General features: G+C 49.6%; 1 protein-coding gene across 9 annotated transcripts in view; it reads left to right on the top strand.

Annotated features, from left to right (window-relative positions):
• FAM168A (family with sequence similarity 168 member A) overlaps positions 1 to 21,664 on the top strand; it is a 402,338-nt gene that overhangs the window by 334,514 nt on the left and 46,160 nt on the right. For all 9 annotated transcript variants that reach the window (XM_050930968.1, XM_050931022.1, XM_050930998.1 and 6 more), the window contains one exon: positions 7,048 to 7,128. In XM_050930968.1, coding sequence (XP_050786925.1) covers positions 7,048 to 7,128 — 81 coding nt within the window. The remainder of the gene's footprint in view (positions 1 to 7,047; positions 7,129 to 21,664) is intronic.

Here is a 21,664-nt window from a genome sequence, read left to right as displayed (position 1 = left end):
TCCTGGAAGGAGTTCCCTTCTTCAGCACTACACACTCAGGTTGATTTTGGATGCCTTGGACCTTGGCTGGGGGTCGCACCTTGGCACTCTCCAGACCCTGGGTATGTGGTCCCCACAGGAAATGACACTACACATAAACGTCAAAGAGCTCATGGCGGTGTGCAGGGCATGCACGGTCTTCCTACTTCACCTGTCGGGCAGAGTGGTCAGAGTCTTGACAGACAACATAGGTTCAATGTTCTAATCAACAGACAAAGGGGAGTGCAATCCTCGGCCCTCTGCCAAGAGGCACTCCATCTCTGGGACTTCTGCATTGACCACAGACTCCATCTAGAATCATGTCACCTTCCAGGTACCAAGAACATGCTAGCAGATCATCTAAGCATGGACTTCTCCTCTCACCATGAGTGAGTGCTCCATTTGGAGATAGCCGGCACGATCTTCCAGAGGTGGAGAACTCCTCAAGTGGATTTGTTCGCCATCTTGCAGAACAGGAGGTGCCACAGGCTTTGCTTCAGATAGGGTCTGGGCAAGGGCTCCCTCTCTGATGCCTTCCTCCTGCTGTGGGCAGGAAGCCTGATGTACGTGATCCCTCTGATTCCGCTCATCAGCAAGGTCATTGCAAAAATCAAGAGAGAATAGGCTCAGGTTATCATGATCGCCCCAGCATGGCCTCACCAGCACTGGTTCGGGATGCTGTCAAGCTTGGCGGCAATCCCTCTCTGGCCCCTGCCGAACCGACTGGACCTGCTGTCACAGGATGACAGTCAACTCTTGTACCCCAATCTCACGTCCCTCTGCCTCATGGCATGGATGTTGCGTGGCTGAACCCTGAGGAACAGGCCTGGTTGGAAAGGGTCCAGAAGGTCCTCCCCGAGAGTAGAAAGCCCTCAACTAGACAGACTTACCTGGCAAAGTGGATGAGGTTCTCCCACTGGGCGGCCAAACGGGGTATCTCCCCTTTGCATTCTTGGGTGCAATCGATCTCAGACTACCTGCTTCATTTGAGGAACCAGGGCCTGGCACATTCCCCTATCAGGGTGCATCTGGCGGCCATTTCCACTTTTCATCTGCCAATCAGGGACAGACGGTGTTCTCCCATGACATGACAGTCAGGTTCCTCAGGTCTTGAGAGACTTTTTCCACAAGTTTGGTCCCTGGTCCCTCAGTGGGATCTCAACTTGGTTCTGTCCAGGCTCACGGGCCCGCCTTTTGAGCCTTTGGCCTCGTGCTCCCTGTTTCACCTATCATGGAAGTTAGCTTTCCTAGCATCTGTGATATTGGGTGAGGCAAGTCTCCAAGCTGTGAGCCCTAACCTCAGAACCACCATACATGGTTTTCTATAAGGACATGGTCCAGCTCTGGTTAAACCCAGCTTTCCTTCCTAAGGTGGTGTCTACTTTCCGCAGGAGCCAGGATATCTTCCTTACGGTCTTCTGCCCCAAGCCCCATAAGACTGGTGAAGAGACGCATCTTCATGCTTTGGATATGAGAAGGGCCCTGGCTTTCTACCTAGGTCAGACAAAGCCTTTCCATAAATTGACTCAGCTTTTCATCGCTACAGCTAACAGAATGAAGGGCCTCCGGTTGTCCACACAGAGGATTTCTAACTGGATCCCCTCTTGCATTTGCACCTGCTATGAGTTGGCAGGAGTCCCTCCTCCGCCAATCGTCAGAGCCCACTCAACCAGAGCACAGGCATCTTCGGCTGCCTTCCTGGCACACTTCCCAATCCAGGACATCTGTCGAGCTGTTACGTGGTACTCGATGCACATGTTCACAGCCCACTACACATCACTCAGCAGGCCAGGGATTGGCGGGGTGGGGGTAGCTCAGTGGTTTGAGCATTGGCCTGCTAAACCCAGGGTTGTGAGTTCAGTCCTTGAGGGGGCCATTCAGGGAACTAGGGTAAAAATCTGTCTGGGGATTGGTCCTGCTTTGAGCAGGGAGTTGGACTAGATGACCTCCTGGGGTCCCTTCCAACCTTGATATTCTATGTTCTATGATGCTGGGTTCAGCAGAGCTGTATTGCAGTGTACACATCCATGAACTCCTACTCACCTCCAAGGGGTACTGCTTGGGCATCACCTAAGTTGAATCAACATGAACAAGCACTTGAAGAAGAAAAGCCAGTTACCTCTTTCCATAACTGATGTTCTTCAAGATGTGTTGCTCATGTCTATTCCACATCCCACCCTCCTTCCCCTCTGTCGGAGTTTCCAGCAAGAAGGAACTGAGAGTGGGGGGAGCCGGCGGCACCCTATATATTGTGGCATATGCATGCCACTCCAGGGAGTGTCAGAGGGAAAAAACTTGTGGCACCGGTGCATGTAGCGAGCACAGACACCTAAGTTGAATGGACATGAGCAGCACCTCTCAAAGAACACCAGTTACAAAAAAGGTAACTGTCTTTTCTGTTCCTGGCTCTGCTGTTTGCGTGCTGGATGACTGGGCAAGTGACTTCACCTCTCTGTGCCTCACCTTTTCATCTGTTAAATGGGGGTAATGATCCTGGCCTCCTTTGCAAAGCATTTTCAGATCTGTGGATGAAAGCACTATGCAAGAGCTAGGTGATATTGTTATTATATAGTAGAAATAAGAGCTGAGAGTATTATATGGAATATGTGCCTGGTCTCTTTAAAGGCAGACAGTGAGCTGGAGTCAATTGGACACCTCCAACCAGGACAATCAACATGCAGGAGCAGGGTCATTAGGGTGAAACGAAGAGAAGAGGACCCTTGAAGTGGAGGAGGTTTATTTGAAAATAAGATAGGAAAGGGTACAGGGGAGACAGGAACCTGTACCTGTTTTCTGTAAGGCAATGAATGCAATCCTGACTGGAGTTGGAATGCATACAGTGGCTATATTAATGAGTGACTGTCATCTCCTGCTCTTTGAAGACATCTTCATAGATCATGGACGGATGAGGCAGATGAAAGTAACCTGAAAAGGGGTGTAGGGACCAGAGACAAGGAAGTGGGAGGACGCATACTCAAGGCAGAATCTGTATAGACTGCCCTGCCGGAAGGTCACAAGTAAGGGGCAAGGGAGGGAGAAGGAGGGAGCACTCTAGCAATGCAAGAGTGCTCGTTGACCATGATGACGTGGATTGTGCCCCAGTAGATTAGTTTGTGCAGAGGGTAAGGCTGTCTGGGCTGTGGACACTATTTCTTTTGTTGCAGTCTCCAACTCCCAACAGTTTCTTGCTGCTGTTTGGGAACTTCTTACAGATTGTCCTGCGAGGTCAAAAGCTTCTAAGATCCTGTCTAGATTAGGGTACAAGGTCTGGTGTTCAAGTCAAGTGAAGCCAGGGAATATACACTGTTAAATTGGTTGAGTTATAACCTAGGGATGAGCCCTAACTGCCAGGCTATGTGGTCAGTCTGTGTGTGTCTCGCTCACAGTTTCTCCTGTTGAAACATTCATTGAGCCAGAGAGAGCAAGAGACTGACTCTATAGCCCAATGGTCAGGGCACTGCCGTGAGAGACCCAGGGTCAGGTTCAGGCAAAGCACAAACTTGAGCCTGGGTTTCCTACGGGAGTGCCTTAGCCATTGGGCTAGTGGATATTTTGAGCGGGGTCTTTCCGTGCAAAAAATGTTGAAAGGCCTCAGTTTTGTTCTTCATTGACTGAAAACAAATACCAAAGTCTCCTTTTTTCAGCCCAGCCAGCCCTAGCTAACATGTTATTAAAGTTCACCCTTTATCCTAGTCTAGACAGAGCCTAAGCACAAGGAACGAAGGAAGGCTATACAGAGCCTATCCTGCTTGAGCAAAAAAGGGGGATCATTTTCTACAAGTCGTGCTGCTCTCAGAGATCTCAAATATGAACTGCAAACACCTAATGACCATAGATGAGAACAGAGTTTAAAGGTCTTTAAGTGGCACAACAGCAGTCTTCATGGATCTTGCAGGTTTCCCAACGTAGGTGAACGTACTGAAAAGGTTTCTGACGTGAAAAGTTTGTGCTGGGGTTTTCTCCCTCCTAGCCCAATTCGTCTCGAGCTCCTCCCTGTCTCCATGCCAGCTACCCTTCTAGGCTCACAAAAAAGTTACTACAACTTCAAGCAACTGTTCGGCAGTTTGCCTGACTGTAGGGCTGGTAGGGATGATGGCACATGTTCTCTGGCTTGGCACTTTGCGAGCCACAGAGCCCATCTGTTGGGGGGCGGGTATCACGGGAGTCACAGTCTGGGTGCTTTGGAACTGCTCTGAGTGAAGCTAGTCAGGACTCTGGTGCAGCAGGACTCCCCTCTCTGGTCACTCTTACACCATGGCAGGAAGCTTCTTTGGCTTTGGCACTTCCTGACCTCGGAGCACACAGCACCCCGGTTCACCCCGTGAACTCTCCGTAGTGAGTCCACCTGGATGGGACACCTGGGGAAGCCTTACACCCCCTTGTGCACCCCATCTTTGCAGTCAGCAGTTACTCTCACCCAGCATTGAAAAAAAGGTTTATTAGTCGACAGGAGCACAGCCTAGAACAGATCTTGTTAGGACAGAAATCAGGAACTTTCAACAAAGTCCATCCTGGGGGGCTCCAGGGCCTGGTGCCTTGGATTCCCTCCTCCGAGTCCCAAAACAGAAGACTGACCAGTTTCCACCAGCCCAGCCTCCGACCCCCATAGCACCTACTCTGTCATTTGTCCCTTTCTCCCCGCCCCAAAAAAGGTCACCTGACCTCTTTGTTCACAACACCTTGCAGGGGGTCGGGGGGGGGGTGGCTATCAGTTGCTAGGTTACAGGGTCTTGGCCATTCCCTGTCCTGACAGTACTCACACCTGCCCTCTAGGAGTCTCTGCAATGATCACACACTCTTGTCCCACCAGCCAGATACTTAAGCAATACATAGGGGAAACTGAGGCGCATGCACCAAGTTCAGAGAAAACATTAAGAACTTTCCCACTTTGTCACGGGGGGAAAAGGGATCAGTACTGCAGAGGTGGCACTCTCTCTCCCTTCTGTGCAGCCCGGGCTGTCTGCACATGGTTCCAGGGGCCCAGTCTGTAAATACATGTGCAATCGATGTGTGTTATATCCTGAAAAATAGCTGCAAATAGGCTGTGGCAATATGGACATCATTTCAGGTGGCGGGGGCGGGGGGGAGGTACTTCAAAAAAAGAAAATAAATCTTCTAATGAATGTGAAACTAAGTGTGGATATTTCTGACTTGACTTCTTCCTTATTAGGGTTCTGTGTGCAATCACTGAACCTATAAATAACTTTTCTAAGAGCTGCTTGATTGCTAAAATCCTGTATATTCCCAAACACATCAACAACATGGTTTTATATAGGGCTGAGGGGGAATCTGTTAAATCTCAGCATATCCAGCATTAATGATAGCAATTTTTAATTAACCTGATTTAGAAGCCAATTGTAATGCTGATGAAAATGAAAGGATAGAACATACAATAATTTATTCCAGTACAGTGGTCATGACTGCTGAATTAAATTTATTCAAATTAACTTTAAAAAAAATCTTTGTAGCACTAGGCTTAGTGCTGGATGCCACGCTCTGGAGATGGAGTTAGCGTACAAGCTTGGCCATTGTATAAGTGAACGCATGGCTGTGCAAGCAGTTTGGGGCAAAGTGATTCTTTAACGATGAGGGAAGATCAGGGGGAGTAAAGACCAATCTTGGTCTTGTTTAAAAGAAGAAAAAAAAATCAGTCTGTGGTCTTTTACTAACTGCCCCTCCTCAGGACATGCTGGTTACAGGAAGATGGTCCTTGTCAGTTCAACATAGGAAACTGCCTACGATTCACTTTCTCCTCCACAGAACAGTTCCTAGCTCTGTGGGCAGCAGTTGTTCAACAGCACACAACACCAGTGTCCAGCAGGAAGTGAACCTGGAGGGCTGTTGAACCTGCATGAGCAGTTTAGCTAGAAAGACTGTAACTGAATGAAGTACTCAGTCTGTGAAATGGGCCAAAAGCTGTGGTGCTTTAAAAAAAGCCAGACAAACCAACCAATCCCTCACGGGCTGAACTCCAGATAGAAGAAGAGAACATACAATAACATGGTAGTGTACTGAGAAAAGCATGCTGCTGGGTGTGTACATTGTGTATGTATGCCTGTGTGTATGAAAGCACGTGATGGAATGATTTTCAGGTGTACAGTAAATGATGCTTTTCAGGAGGGGTTAGGGTCCTGTCGATTTCAATTGCACTGCTTATGTGGGCTTTTAGTTCTAAAAACGATTTTCTTCTGAATTCACTGGGACCTATATGACCCTAGCTGATTGAAGAAGGATCATTTGTAGCCTTAGTTAAAATGCCTATTAAAACCCTTTGCCTTACCTGTTAGTTCCAAATGGTACAAATTGTCTTGCTTGTCATTTTCTAGGTGGCTTGGCAGATAATTGGGTACCTCCTACTAACGATAGTTGTGCAAGTGATGAGTGGCCCCAAAAGCTGTAGTGCTTTCACGCAACGTCTCTAGCTTTTCCATAACAAGGGAATCTGGCTTATAGAAGCTCTGCTGATGATGAGGAAGGGCCCAACTGAATAAAGTGCTGACCCTTTGCTGCGAGATGTAGAGCTCGCTCAGTTCCCAGTGGGAGTAGGACTAAACGGGATTGGATCATAAAGAAGCAGTAGCATGACTTTCTAATGTAAGATCTGTTTTTAAATTCAGTGATTTGTCTGTTTAGCAAAATGAAGACTTAATAAAACATGTGTGCTCCAATCTTGAAATTTTACTGTGAGTTCAGTGAGACTAATACAACATGCTAATATAGCACTGCAAGCAGCTTAGTAGTAGTAGCGTTTTACAGAATAGGTAGTTTTCTACAGAATACGCTGAATATTCCTGTGTTCTTCAACATGTTGGTTATTTGCCTTCAGTTTCCAGGAGAATAGTATTTCAGTATTGCAGATGACAGGGGAAAACTTATATTATGTTCTGTGCTGTCTACGTTTCCTGCCCATCTGATAATATGGGCTTTATATCTCCTTTTGTTTAGACAGATTTTTTTTCTCCTAGGGTGCTCTCTTTTCTCCTTACTCTTATTGACAGAAGTGTATTTTCTCTGTCCTTCTCATTCCAGGTTATCCAACTGGGTATCCCACAGCTGCCCCTGCCTACAATCCGAATATGTATCCAACCAGCAGCCCTGGCTATGCCCCAGGTAAAAACAACTTTTCATTCTGGAAACAGTTCATGACATGCTTAAGGATACAGGAGAGTTTCATTCATTTGCCCTTTGTTAACTGGCACACGAAACCCTGCTGTCGCTATATGTTTTTCAGCAAATAGTACAGAGACTGTAGTAAACTCTCCCATTACTTCACAAAATATGTCATCACATGTTTCTCAGTCCCTGTCGTAGGTATGTCTAGACCCCCTCACCACAGCATCTGAGCTCCCACACAATCTTTAGTGTATCTATCCTCACGATCCCCCTGTGAGGCAGGGCAGCGCTATTATTCTTCTTCGAGTGGTTGTTCATGTCTATTCCAAGCAGGTGTGTGCGTGCCGCGTGCACGCCAGCCAGAAGATTTTCCCCTAGCAGCGTCCGTAGGGTCGGCCCTGGCACCCCCTGGAGTGGCGCCACCCTATAAAAGGGCCCGTCAACCCTCCACCCCCTCAGTTCCTTCTTACTGCTGGTGACGGCTAGCTGGAAGTTCTCTTGCGTAACAAGTTAGCAGTGTCCTATCCTTGTGTATAGTCCGTGTATATAGTTAGTATATAGTTAGTTTACTTAGGTCATTTGTATATAGTTCTTGGTAGTTGTGGGGTCCCCCCCACATTTTCGTTGCCCTTTGGGGCATGACCGGGTCCCCCAGGTTTAAACTCTGCAAGGACTGCGGGAAATTCATGCCCAAGAGTGATCCGCACTCTGCTTGTTTGAGGTGCCTCGGAGAGAGCCATCGAAAGGACCAGTGCTCTATCTGCAGGGGCTTCTGCCCGAGATCTCTCAAAGACAGAGCTCAAAGACTTAAAGTCCTCCTGATGGAGGCTGCCCTGCAGCCTCCCTCAGACCAGGAACCGGCCGAGGCAGTGCCCAGCACGTCTTCCTCGGTGCGGAGCGCCCCGGCACCGGCATCAGGACTGAGGGCCCAGCCCAAGTCATCTAAGACCCAGCACCAAACAGAGTCGGGTCATAGGAAGTCGGCCTCAATGCCGCACCACTCACTGTCTCCGGTGCCCGCTAAGAAGAGGAAGCTGGTGAGGGAATGAACGGTCACTCCACCAGGACCCCCAGAGGCCGACGCCGTCCGCGAGTGCAAGCGGACAGGCTGGGCTACAGCCCTCGGCTGCTCCGTCGACTCCTGCACTGCAGAGAGAGCGGTCGATTCCGGACTGGCCTAGATCCCTGGACCTCAGCGGAGACTTGTGCCTCCCTTCAACACCGGAGGCATTCGAGGCGGCCTCAGATTTGATGGGACTCCTGGTGCCGGCCTCTCCACACCGTAGTAGGGAGTTGCCTTCCACGGCCCGTCTCCCAGTACAATCGAGGGGCAAGCCGGCCATGCTGTCGCCTCCCTCCCTGCACTGAGCCGCTAGGGCGGCACTGGACCAGATAAGAGGCTCCCCGCTGCCTCAGCATCACTCTCCAACGGCACCGGGTGCTGCCCACCTCCGGGTCCTTGTACTCAGAGACCTCAGACTCAGAGGCAGACTCCTACCGCTCCAGCCAGTCGCGGAGCAGAAGATTGGTTTCGGGGGCGAGCCACCAGCGTTACCCACAGTGGCAGCAGCAATGGCTTCCACCCTTGCAGTGGCCGTTTTGGACGCCCAGGACCTACCACCAGTCAGTAAGCCAGGCATTTGGTCCTTGATCAAGGTCGGCCTCGGTCTCCTCGGCGTCGGTAGCCCCAGCGCAGCTGCCTCCTCCACCAGCACCGTCACTGAGCAGGGGTTTGCCATATCCAAGATCAGCACCCCCAGATGGGCAGAGGCAGGGGCATCGGCTACAGTTCGGGCTCAACAGGCACCGCCCAATATGCCAAGCCGTTCACTGGTGACCCTGGTACCGGTCGCGGTGCCACATTTAGAATCGGAATCGGCCCCGCAACCACAGTGCCATGTGCCGCAGGACCCCAAAGGGCTGCATGCACCTGAGGAAGGGCCGATCCAAGTAATTTCCTCATCTTCCTCCCCGAACAAAGTGGTCTCAGGCACGGGTGCGGCACCGGCCCTGGAGGACACTCGGATCCTCCAACAACTACTCCAACGAGCAGCTCAGAGCCTCGTAATCCAGGCTGAGGAAATTGAGGTAGATGCAGATCCGGTAGTAGACATCCTGGCTCCCTCAGGGCCATCCAGGGTGGCTCTCCTGTTGATCAAGACCATAACGGATACGTCCCACACCTTATGGCAAACGCCAGCCTCACTGGCCCCTACTGCCAAGAGAACGGAGCAGCGTTATTTCGTCCCCTCTAAAGGGCACGAACACTTGTACAACCCCCCTCCCCCGGACTCCCTGGTGGTGGATGCAGCCAACCAACGGGAGTGTCAATGGTTTCAGAGGTCAACACCAAAGAGCAGGGACGCCAAAAGACTCAACCTCTTTGGTAGAAAAGTGTACTCCACAGCAGGCGTACAACTCCGTATTGCCAACCAACAGGCAGTCGTAAGCCAATATGGTCATAACACGTGTTCAGCCATGTCGAAGTTTACAGAGGTTCTTCCCCTGGAGTCGAGGTCGGAGTTTTCGGCCCTGGTGGAGGAAGGGAAACTGATCTCCCGAGCCTCTCTCCAGGCTGCCCTAGATGCGGCGGACTCAGCCTCGTGCACCCTGGCCACGGGCCTAGTCATGAGGCGGGGAGCCTGGCTCCAGGTCTCAGGCCTTCCCTATGAGGTCCAGCAGACTATTCAAGACCTCCCCTTCGAGGGGCAGATGCTGTTTTCCGAAAAGACAGACAAACGTCTGCATAGCCTAAAGGACTCGAGGGCCATGCTTCGCTCGCTGGGCTTGCATACCCCTGCGACCCAGCGCAGGCAGTTTAGGCCGCAGGTGGCCCGACACCCCTACCAGCCCCAGACTTGCTAGGAGCTGGAGCACAGGTGGGGCAGAAATGGCAGGAGGCGTCACCAACGCCACCCCTCTGGCCAGGCGTCCAGTCAATCGAGACCGCCATCGGGGCCTAGGCCCCCTGTTTGATGATACAGTCGAGGGCAACCTACCTATCGAGACTATGGATCCTTCTACCCCTACCTTTGGGTCACGTCTGTCCCCCTTCTACCGTGCTTGGTCCTGAATCAAGTCAGACAGCTGGGTGCTCCGCACGGTAGAGAGGGGATATTCTATCCAGTTTTCCTCCCTCCCGCCTCACCAGCCCCCCTCTCCGTCCCTCTTCAGGGACCCATCTCACGAGCAACTTCTAATTCAAGAGGTGAAATCCCTCGTGGAGGCAGGGGCGGTGGAGGAAATCCCTCGGGAGCTCAGGGGCAAAGGCTTCTACTCCCAGTATTTCCTAATACCGAAGGCGAAAGGGGGCCTGAGACCCATCCTGGACTTGCGGCGGCTGAACAAGTTTGTACGAAAGCTCAAGTTCTGCATGGTCTCCCTGTCCTCGATCATCCCCTCCCTGGATCCAGGAGATTGGTACGCCGCCCTCGAATTAAAGGACGCTTATTTCCACATCGCCATAATTCCCCGACACCATCGGTACCTCAGGTTCGTTGTGGCCGACGCCCATCTGCAGTTCACAGTGCTCCCATTCGGCTTGTCAGCTGCCCCAAGGGTCTTCACGAAGTGCATGGCAGTCGTGGTGGCCTTCCTGCACAGGCGGGGCATGCAGGTATTCCCCTACCTGGACGATTGGCTCGTAAAGGGCCACACCAAGGAGCAGGTGGAGGCCCAGGTGTTGTTCATCAGGCGGACCTTTCTCAATCTCGGCCTCCTCTTGAATGAAGCCAAGTCCACCCTGTCTCCTACGCAACAAATAGAGTTCATAGGGGTGGTTCTGGACTTCACCCACGCCAGAGCATACCTTCCGGAATCCAGGTTCCGTGCAATTTCTGAGCTCATCCTCGGACTGCACCGCGCCCCGATTACCACGGCGTGGATCTGCCTCCGGCTGTTGGGTCACATGGCGGCGTGCACCTACGTGGTAAACCATGCCAGACTCCGGCTTCGCCCGCTACAGTCCTGGTTAGCGACAGTATACCGCCCAGCCAGGGACCCCCTGGACTCAGTGGTGTCCATTCCCCACTTGGTGCTAAGCTCACTACGGTGGTGGCTCGACCCGCAGAAAGTGTGCATGGGTGTCCCCTTCGCTGCCTCTCAACCCTCCCTCTCCCTGGTAATGGATGCCTCGGATCAGGGTTGGGAGTGCACCTGGGACACCTCAGGACACAGGGCTTGTGGTCGCCGGAGGACCTCGAGTTGCATATCAATGTCAGGGAGTGGAGAGCAGTTCACCTGGCTTGTTTGACCTTCCTGTCCCAACTGGCCGGCAGATGTGTTTCAGTCCTCTTCGACAACACATCAGCGGTCTTTTATATCAGCAAATGGGAGTGCACGCTCCTCTCCCCTGTGCAGGGAAGCCATCGTGTTGTGAGATTTCTGCGTCCACAGTGCTACCCACATGACGGCATTCTACCTTCCGGGGGAGCAGAACGGCGTGGCGGACACCCTCAGCCGCTCATTCCGGGGTCACGAGTGGTCCCTCCGACGGGATGTGGTATGCTCAATCTTCCAACTCTGGGGCTTTCCCCAGTTAGACCTGTTCACCTCGAGGGAAAACAGAAAGTGCCGATGATTCTGCTCCCTCCTGTGCCACAGTCAGGGGTCTCTGTCGGACGCCTTTCTCCAGGCTTGGGGGGTTGGTCTGCTCTACGCCTTCCCTCCAATCCCCCTGATACACAGGGTGATTTTGAAGATTCGCAGGGACCACACACGGGTAATCCTGATAGCTCCGGCGTGGCCGCGCCAACATTGGTATACGTTGCTCCTGCACATGTCCGTTCAGGCACCCCTAACGCTGCCCCTGCTCCTGGACCTGATCACGCAGGACCGGAGCTCCCTCCGCCACCCAAACCTGGAATCTCTCCACCTCACAGCCTGGATGCCCCATGGCTGAACCCGGTGGAGATGCAGTGCTCCCAGCAGGTCAGACAGGTGCTGCTCAGTAGTAGGAAACCATCAACTAGGGCCACCTACCTGGCCAAATGGAAGCACTTCTGCATATGGTCGGGTCAGTGAGGACACAATCCACTGGGGGTCCCAATCCCCATTGTCTTAGACTATTTGCTCCACCTCAGACAACTGGGCCTCTCCCTCTCCTCGATTCGTGTTCACTTGGCAGCCATCTCGGCTTTCCATCCAGGAGAGGTGGGTACCTCAGTGTTTGCGAACCCGCTGGTCGGGCGTTTTCTCAAGGGTATGGACAGGCTATTTCCGCATGTTCGTCAGCTGGCTCCTGCTTGGGACCTGAATCTGGTCCTCTCCGCCCCCTCGGGGCCTCCCTTTGAGCCTCTGGCTTCGTGCTCCCTGTTGTACTTGTCGTATAAGACTGCCTTCCTGGTGGCGATCACCTCGGCCAGGAAGGTGTCGGAGCTCAGGGCGTTGACATCCGAGCCCCCGTACACTGTCTTCTATAAGGACAATGTCCAACTTAGACCTCCCCAAGGTCGTCTCACAGTTCCATATGGGACAAGATATTTTTCTCTCGGTGTTTTATCCGAAACCTCACTCTTCCAGTGAGGAGCAGAGGTTACATTCCCTGGATGTCCGCAAGGCCTTGGCCGTTTACATCGAGTGTACCAAGCCGTTCAGACGCTCGACTCAGCTCTTCATCGCGGTGGCGGATAGGATGAAAGGGCTCCTGGTCTCCTCTCAGCGAATCTCTTCGTGGATCGCGACCTGCATCCGGGAATGCTACCGCATAGCTAAGACCCCTGTCCCTCCGGTCACGGCCCACTCCACTAGGACGCAGGCCTCCTCTGCGGCATTCCTGGCTCAGATCCCAACTCAGGAGATTTGTAGAGTGGCCACGTGGTCCTCCATCCACACGTTCTCATCGCACTATGCAATCACGCACCAGGCTAGGGATGATCAGCCTTCAGCCGTGCAGTACTCCAGTCAGCAGTGAACTCCGACCCCACCACCTAGGTTTAGGCTTGTGAGTCACCTGCTTGGAATGGACATGAACAACCACTCGAAGAAGAAAAAACGGTTACCCAGCTTTTAGTAACTGTTGTTCTTCAAGATGTGTTGTTCATGTCCATTCCAATATCCACGCTCCTGCCCCTCTGTTGGAGTGCCGGCAAGAAGGAACTGAGGGGGTGGAGGGTTGGCGGGCCCCTTTATAGGTCGCCACAGTGGCGCCACTCCAGGGGGCACCAGGGCCAACCCTACGGACGCTGCTAGGGGAAAATCTTCCAGCTGGCGTGCATGTGGCACGCACACACCTGCTTGGAATGGACATGAACAACCACTCGAAGAAGAAAAAACGGTTACCCAGCTTTTAGTAACTGTTGTTCTTCAAGATGTGTTGTTCATGTCCATTCCAATATCCGCGCTCCTGCCCCTCTGTTGGAGTGCCGGCAAGAAGGAACTGAGAGGGTGGAGGGTTGACGGGCCCCTTTATAGGTCGCCACAGTGGCGCCACTCCAGGGGGCACCAGGGCCAACCATACGGACGCTGCTAGGGGAAAATCTTCCAGCTGGCGTGCATGTGGCACGCACACACCTGCTTGGAATGGACATGAACAACCACTCGAAGAAGAAAAAATGGTTACCCAGCTTTTAGTAACTGTTGTTCTTCAAGATGTGTTGTTCATGTCCATTCCAATATCCACGCTCCTGCCCCTCTGTTGGAGTGCCGGCAAGAAGGAACTGAGGGGGTGGAGGGTTGGCGGGCCCCTTTATAGGTCGCCACAGTGGCGCCACTCCAGGGGGCACCAGGGCCAACCCTACGGACGCTGCTAGGGGAAAATCTTCCAGCTGGCGTGCATGTGGCACGCACACACCTGCTTGGAATGGACATGAACAACACATCTTGAAGAACAACAGTTACTAAAAGGTGGGTAACCGTTTTTTGTGGGGAACTAAGGAAGTGACTTGCCCAAGGTCACATAGGAAGTCTGTGGCAGAGCAAGGAATTGAACCCTGGTCTCTCAAGCCCTCAGCTAGTAGCCCAATCACTGGACCATTCTTCCTCTCTAGAACGTTATCAAAAGTATCATTATAAAGAATTAGACCTGCATTGTCATGTAGGTGAACACAGAACATGTTGTAATGGATTATCCTTCCTTTTCAGTGTGTGCACTTAATCAATAATTGGCAACATTCAATCATTCACAATAAATTGTTCCTGCACATCATCAGTGCAAATTAGCAAGGTTCCACTGGTGATTAATTTTGAATATTCTAAAGTAATTTTCTTGCCTAAGCAAACCACTTGGGTTTCATGCATTTTGAGCCCAAACCTTGAAGTCCCTACTCAAGCTATAATCTCCTTGCAGCCAGCAGAAAATGTCCTTTAGGCCCAAATTCCGGAAAGAGTCCCTAGTCAAGAAATCACTTAAGTATGTGCTTAAAGTTAAGCATCTGCTTAAGAGCTTTTCTGAATCAGGGTCTCAGATGGAACAAATAAAAACCCTTACTCACGTTGAGTAGTTCCTTACACTATGAGCAGGCTGTGAGACTTCAGGGGAACTACTCGTTGAGTAAGGTACTACTCAATATGACTGAGGATGGCAGAATCGGGCTAAATAAGGGCTTCAGGATATGGCTCTTGTTTATTTTTTGCTTCATATACAATATAATTTAAACAGTACATAGGAGTTTAGGGATAATGGTACGAAGACAAATGGGAATGAGGATATGAAGGTAGATATTATCACATCTGAGATAAAAGCCAAACTCAAACAGCTTAACGGGACTAAATCGGGAGCCCAGATTATCTTCATCCAAGAATATTAAAGGAACTGGCACATGAAATTGCAAGCCCATTAGCAAGAATTTTTAATGAATCTGTAAACTCAGGGGTTGTACTGTACGACTGCAGGATTGCTAACTTAGTTCCTATCTTTTAAGAAAGGAAAAAAAGGCCTGTTTGACATCTGTAGTATGCAAGGTCTTAGAAAAAAATTTGAAAGAGAAAGTAGTTAAGGACGTTGAGGTCAATGGTAATTGGGACAAAATACAACATGGTTTTACAAAAGGCAGATCGTGCCAAACCAACCTGATCTCCTTCTTTGAGAAGGTAACAGATTTTTTAGACAAAGGAAATGCAGTAGATCTAATTTACCTCAATTTTAGTAAGGCGTTTGACACGGTTCCACATGGGGAATTATTATCTAAATTGGAAAAGATGGGGATCAATATGAAAATTGAAAGGTGGATAAGGAATTGGTTAAAGGGAAGACTACAACGGGTCGTATTGAAAGGTGAACTGTCAGGCTGGAGAGAGATTACTAGTGGAGTTCTCAGGGATCAGTTTTGGGACCAATCTTATTTAATCTTTTTATTACTGACCTTGGCACAAAAAGTGGGAATGTGCTAATAAAGTTGGCTAATGACACGAAGCTGGGAGGTATTGCCAGTACAGAGAAGGACCGGGATATTATACAGGAAGATCTGGATGACCTTGTAAACTGGAGTAATAGTAATAGGATGAAATTTAATAGTGAAAAGTGCAAGGTCATGCATTTAGGGATTCATAACAAGAATTATTGTTATAAACTGGGGACACATCAGTTGGAAGTAACAGAAGAGGAGAAGGACCTCAGAGTATTGGTTGATCACAGGATGACTATGAGCCGCCAATGTCATATGGCCATGAAAAAACTTAATGCGGTCTTGGGATGCATCAGGCGAGGTATTTCCAGTAGAGATAAGGAGGTGTTAGTACCGTTATACAAGGCACTGGTGAGACCTCATCTGGAATTCTGTGTGCAGTTCTGGTCTCCCATGTTTAAGGAGGATGAATGGAACAAGTACAGAGAAGGGCTACTAGGATGATCCGAGGAATGGAAAACCTGTCTTATGAAAGGCGACAAAGAGCTTGGCTTGTTTAGCCTAACCAAAAGAAGGCTGAGGGGAGATATGATTGCTCTCTATAAATATATCAGAGGAATAAATACCAGTGAGGGAGAGGAATTATTTAAGCTCAGTACCAATGTGGACACAAGAACGAATGGATATAAACTGACCATCAGGAAGTTTAGACGTGAAATTAGATGAAGGTTTCTAACCATCAGAGGAGTGAAGTTCTGGAACAGCCTTCCAAGGGGAGCAGTGGGCGCAAAAGACATATCTGGCTTCAAGACTAAGCTTGATAAGTTTATGGAGGGGATGGTGTAATGCGATAGCCTAATTTTGGTAATTAATTGGTCTTTGACTGTTAGCGATAAATATGCCCAATGGCTTGTGATGCAATGTTAGATGAGGTGGGATCTGAGTTACTACAGAGAATTTTTTCCTGGGTGTCTGGCTGGTGAGTCTTGCCCACATGCTCAAGATTTAGCCAATTGCCATATTTGGGGTCGGAAAGGAATTTTCCTCCAGGGCAGATTGGCAGAGGCCCTAGGGAGTTTTCACTTTCCTCTGCAGCGTGGGACATGGGTCATTCTCTGCATCTTGAAGTCTTTAAACCATGATTTGAGGACTTCCGTGGCTCAGACACAGGTTTGATACAGGAGTGGGTGGGTGAGATTCTGTGGCCTGCGTTGTGCAGGAGGTCAGACTAAATGATCATAATGATCCCTTCTGACCTTAAAGTCTATGATTCTGTGATAGCATAAAAAGATACGATATCTCCTTTTGTAACCACAGTGTTTTTGAAGTATATAACATATTACTTGTTGATTTTTAAGCAAAAAGGTTGCTCTTACAGGGATATTGGCGGGGAGGGGTGAAGGAAGCACAGGGACTAGAGGGGTGGGGTAGTGGCCGTGGGGAAGCAAGAACCCTGTGGGGAGGCAGTGGGGGAGAAGCCAGCAAATAGGGACCTGGTGAGGATGGGGAGGAATGGTGTTTGGTAGTGGTGGAAGCAGGGGTCTGGAGGGATGTTAGAGGGGTGCGGAGCAGGAATCTGGGGGGAAGTAGTAGGGGGTGGGATGGTAATGACTGGGGAAATAGGGACCCAGAGGCAATTGGGGGCATGGGGAGTGACGGTGACAAAAGAAGCAGGGATGCAAGGGGGAGAAGTGAGCAGACGGGGATGAAAGCAGGGAGCTGGAGTTGGGGGCATTGGAGATGGGATGGGGAAAGGAGGGACCTGGAGTTTGTGGGGAGGAAGGGACTGTTTATAACAAACCCAGGGTTTTTCAGCTCCGTTTTCCAGGGGAAAAGCATTGTGCTGGAAAATTTTCAACCAGCTTTCTTAGGGACAATTATAGGATGTACCTAGTGTGCTAGATGCTTATGACAGACAGTGACTCGGGGAAGCTTGATAAAGAGATTGTCTCTAGTAAATTTGAGAGTTAAGAGGTAGCCCTTCAGAAGAGGACATCTGGGATGTTATTCTGCAGGATTATTACCTGTGTCAGGTGAGGGTATTCGATAGCAGTGATAAGGAGGTCAGTTTAAGAAAATGGTGCACATAGTCAGAATTTAAGTGTATAGGACCCTGAGGTAGATTTTGAGGTAGTCCTGATCTGTACTGAGTAGAGGAATTGCACTTGTCCCAAAAGGAGGCTGATCAGATTAGCAGTTGTGTTCTGGAGCACCAAGTAAAAACAGGAGGAGGAGTATGTGGAGTCTCTGATACAGTCGCGAAAGGAGAGAACGAGGGAAGCTCTGCAGCCTGGAGCCCCAGGAGGATAGTGTGTGTGAAGCTGGAGGGGAGTGACCTACTGTGCAGTAGCCTAGATGGGAATTCAGAGCTGGGCGCCTGGCCAGCCACCACCACTTTCCCACTCAGCTCAGAAGGCAGTGCAAAAGTAAGGGTGGCAATACCACAACCCCCATAATATAACCTTGCAACTCTCCTGCAAACATCTTTTGGGTCAGGACCCCCAGCTTGAGAAATGCTGGTCTCCCCTGTGAAATCTGTAGAGTATAGGGTAAAAGTGCACAAAAGACCAGATTTTCTGGCCTGTGACACATTTTTCAGAGCCATGAATTTGGTAGGGCCAAAATGAAAATATCACATGAAGATGCTGGTGCATTCAGCAGCAAAGGAGTTAAAGCATAAGAGAAGCTTTAGCAGAGGCAGGCGCAAGGTATGGGCAAGTTCTGGCCACCTTCCAGGCACACCTCCTCAGCGGAAATATGGGAGGGAAAAGCATGTTTACAGTCAGGAACGATCCCAAGATTTCAGACCTTCAGAGCAACATTAAAGAGAGTGATGGCAGTGTCAGAGACATGGGACAAAGAGAACTTTTTACCCAGGAGGAAGTGTTCAGGCTTTGATTCATTCAGTTGTAGGAAGTTATGGTTAGAGCCAATAATTGAAACCTTCTGTCGTGTTTGTGGGGTTTGGAGAGTTGCTGGCATACTTCAAGCTGGTTAACCAACCTTTTGGAATCCAGCCTTTGCTGGTTTTCCACATGTGTGCTGTGCAATTAATAAAGCCCAATGGAAGGCGGGTCAAGTTACTAATATATATAAAGAGAAAGAAACTAAGAACAGACCCAGGAGAGAGAAGCAGTATCGAGTAACGGGTTAACATACTAACTGGTGGATTTTGGCAAAGGGAGGCAGGCATTTAAAGGTTCGTCTACATTGCACTCTCCTTTTGGTAGCTTATAGAGAACATGCACTACATGTCCCCCTGGCATGGATATAATTAGCAGAGTGTGGATGGTGAGGCACTGCTTAGGCAAATACAGCCAGGACACACCTGAGCCCTGTGGATATATACCTAGGTATGCACCCTACCTGCCCAAGCAGTGCCTCTCCCATCTATATGGTTGTTTTTAGCAGTGTAATGTTCCACTGCACCTCTGCTGCTGGAGTCTTTCCCTGCCAGAGGGAAGGACTCCAGCAGTGGGGAAAGACTCTGGCAGCAGGGTTCTGGAAAGGCTGCAACAACCTTAGAAATGCACATGTAACATCTCATAGTGCTGTGTACTGTTCTCTCTGTGGACCAGACAAAGTCCAGGAAAGTTATTCATATGCAAGAGGTGGAGCACATGAGCCAAAGGCTCTGTACTGTGCCCCATACACAACGAATCTTCAGAGGTTGTTTAAAAGCTTGTATGATACTATATTGCATTTGTTTGAAAAATAGCCCATGAAGAGAAATTGGAAAGATTAGGACTGCAGTTCAAAGAGAGAGGCAAGAAAGGTACATAAAATGATGAATGGTACAGACAAGATGAACCAGGGTCTCCTATTTTACCTTTTACAAATGCAAGAACCAGGAGAAAGTCAAAGAAAATGAAAAGAAACAAGTAGTAAAATGATAAAGGAAATTGTTTTGCACAATGCTTAGTTAACCTGGGGAACTCCATGCCACAAAGCGTAATTGAGGATAGGAGTTTAGCAAGATTCCAAGAGAGATGAGGCATGTATACTGATAATGAGAACATCTACACCTTACGTTAGACGGGACAAAAACATAAAGGATGGATGTACATCTTAATACTTCAGCCCATAAGCCAGCCACTGACTGTGAGGGGTTAGGGACAGGTTATCTAGTATTTGACAGTTACAAGAACTCTGTCACCTTCTTTCGAAGCATCCAGATCAGACCATTGTCAGAGACAAGATGTCAAATTAAATGGCCAACTGGTTTGATCTGTATGGGAATTTCTAAGATATAGCCTCAGATCAGGAAAGGCAAGCTCTCAAAGCATGAGTCTCTTCATCTTTTTGACACTGCTTATTAAGCTCTGTAATGCTGGTGGTAACCAAACACTCAAACATCCAAAGATAACAGTCGAGCACCCCTTTTGGTAAACTGGAGCCAAGGGTGCTCAGCACACACCACAAAAATACTTAACAATCGCCACTAGATGCTAAGGGGGGAATCCAAAAGCCCTGGCTGAAGTTTGTGTTGTTAAAGTAATTGCTGTAATTTAATTCTTGATTATCCCAGTCCCCATCTCAGAGAAGCCACTACATTCCTCAACTTCTGACAGACCTCCGCTCATATCACACCAGGCCTCTATTGATCCCTCAATTACTGTGGCCAATTCTGAGGTTTCTGGTCCTCCATGTGTGTTGTGAGCTTCTGGGTCCAATAACAACATGTATCCCCGTAAAGTCATATAAATATTTGTCACATTCTTCACACATGCAAAGAGGAGGGAGTGCTTGGAGCCAGTAGATTTAACCATATTCTGTACGATTTGCATAGTACTCAAACAAACAGCTCTCCTAAGCTGTTCTCTTCAGATTCTCCTACTGTGATAGCAGAGTGCCTTATCTTTATGAAAAAAATAACAGAATGGCAACAGTGCCTGGCACCATCCCTTCCTGCATACTCCACAGCAACTGTGGAGCACAGAGAAGGATTTTGCAGGCACTAAGAAGGGTTACATTTTCAAAAGCATGAAATAACTAGGTCACCTACCATAGGCGGCAGGTTTGTATAATTTTTGGTGGTGCCTAAAATGGTGGTACCCCCCTCCCCCATTCCCGCCCTGTAAGCTGATATAAAATGAAGCTACAACACGTCGGCACCATAAGATTACAAAGGTCAATTAAAAGTGGAAAGTCAGAAGCAGCACTTGCCTGCTTCAATATAGGGTATTATATTTTGTTGCACCTGTTGTGACAAAGTGGGAATGTTCTTAATGTTTTCTCTGAATACTGTGTGGGTGCCTCAGTTTCCCCTGCAAGGTGCCAATTGAAGGTGTTGGGGACAAAAAGATCAGGTGGCCTCCTTGTCCAGAAGAGACACAAAGGCCGGAGGAGGGAGTGTCAGTTTGGAGCTGGCTGGGGAAATGGGGAGAGGCCCAGAACTTGGGTCTGGGCTCCCCACCCCTCAAGATGGACCTGACTGAGGGGTCCTGTTTTCTGTACCTACAAGCTCTGTTTTATACTGTGTTCCTGTTGTCTAATAAACCTTCTGTTTTACCGGCTGGCTGAGAGTCATGTCTGACTATAGAGTTGGGGTGCAGGGATCTCTAGTTGCCCCAGGACCTGCCTGGGCAGACTCGCTGCGGAAAGCGCACAGTGTGGAAGGGCATGCTGAATGCTCCAAGGTCAGACCCAGGAAGGAGACCAGGCCCTGGAGACAGTATGCTCAGAGAGAGGAGGCTCCCCCAGAGTCCTGACTGGCTTTGTATGGAGTAGTTCCAAAGCATCCCAGCATCCCCTTCCACACTATGCGCTTCCCGGAAGTCCGCACAGGCACTGACACTCCCTCCTCTGGCCTTTGTCTCTTTTCCAGGCATTAGGAGGCCACCTGATCTCTTTGTTCTCCAACACCTTCAGTTTGCACCTTGCAGTAGAGCGGCCCAGGCTATCAGTTGCTTGGAGACAGGGTTTCAGCCATTCTCTGTGCAGATGGCATCACACTGGCCCTCTAGGGCTCTACAACAATCACACCCCCTTATCCCACCATCTGGATCCTTGAGAAATGCATAGGGGAAACTGAGGCACCCACACAGTATTCAGAGAAAACATTAAGAACATTCCCACTTTGTAACACCTGTATACAACTAGTTCTAACTTTAAAGGGTGTAAAATAATCAAGTATTGTGCTAAACACAATGATACTCCAAACTGACCACCAAATTTAAGTTGCACATTTTTCCCCTCAAGTGAGGGCTCTGGGGTGGGGCTGGGGATGAGGGGTTCACAGTGCAGGAGGG

The sequence above is a fragment of the Gopherus flavomarginatus genome, chromosome 1 (genome assembly GCF_025201925.1).
Source record: "Gopherus flavomarginatus isolate rGopFla2 chromosome 1, rGopFla2.mat.asm, whole genome shotgun sequence".
NCBI classification, from domain to species: Eukaryota; Metazoa; Chordata; order Testudines; family Testudinidae; genus Gopherus; species Gopherus flavomarginatus.
The sequence above is the reverse complement of the archived record's forward strand: the minus strand, read 5'-3'. Positions and strand labels throughout refer to the sequence as shown.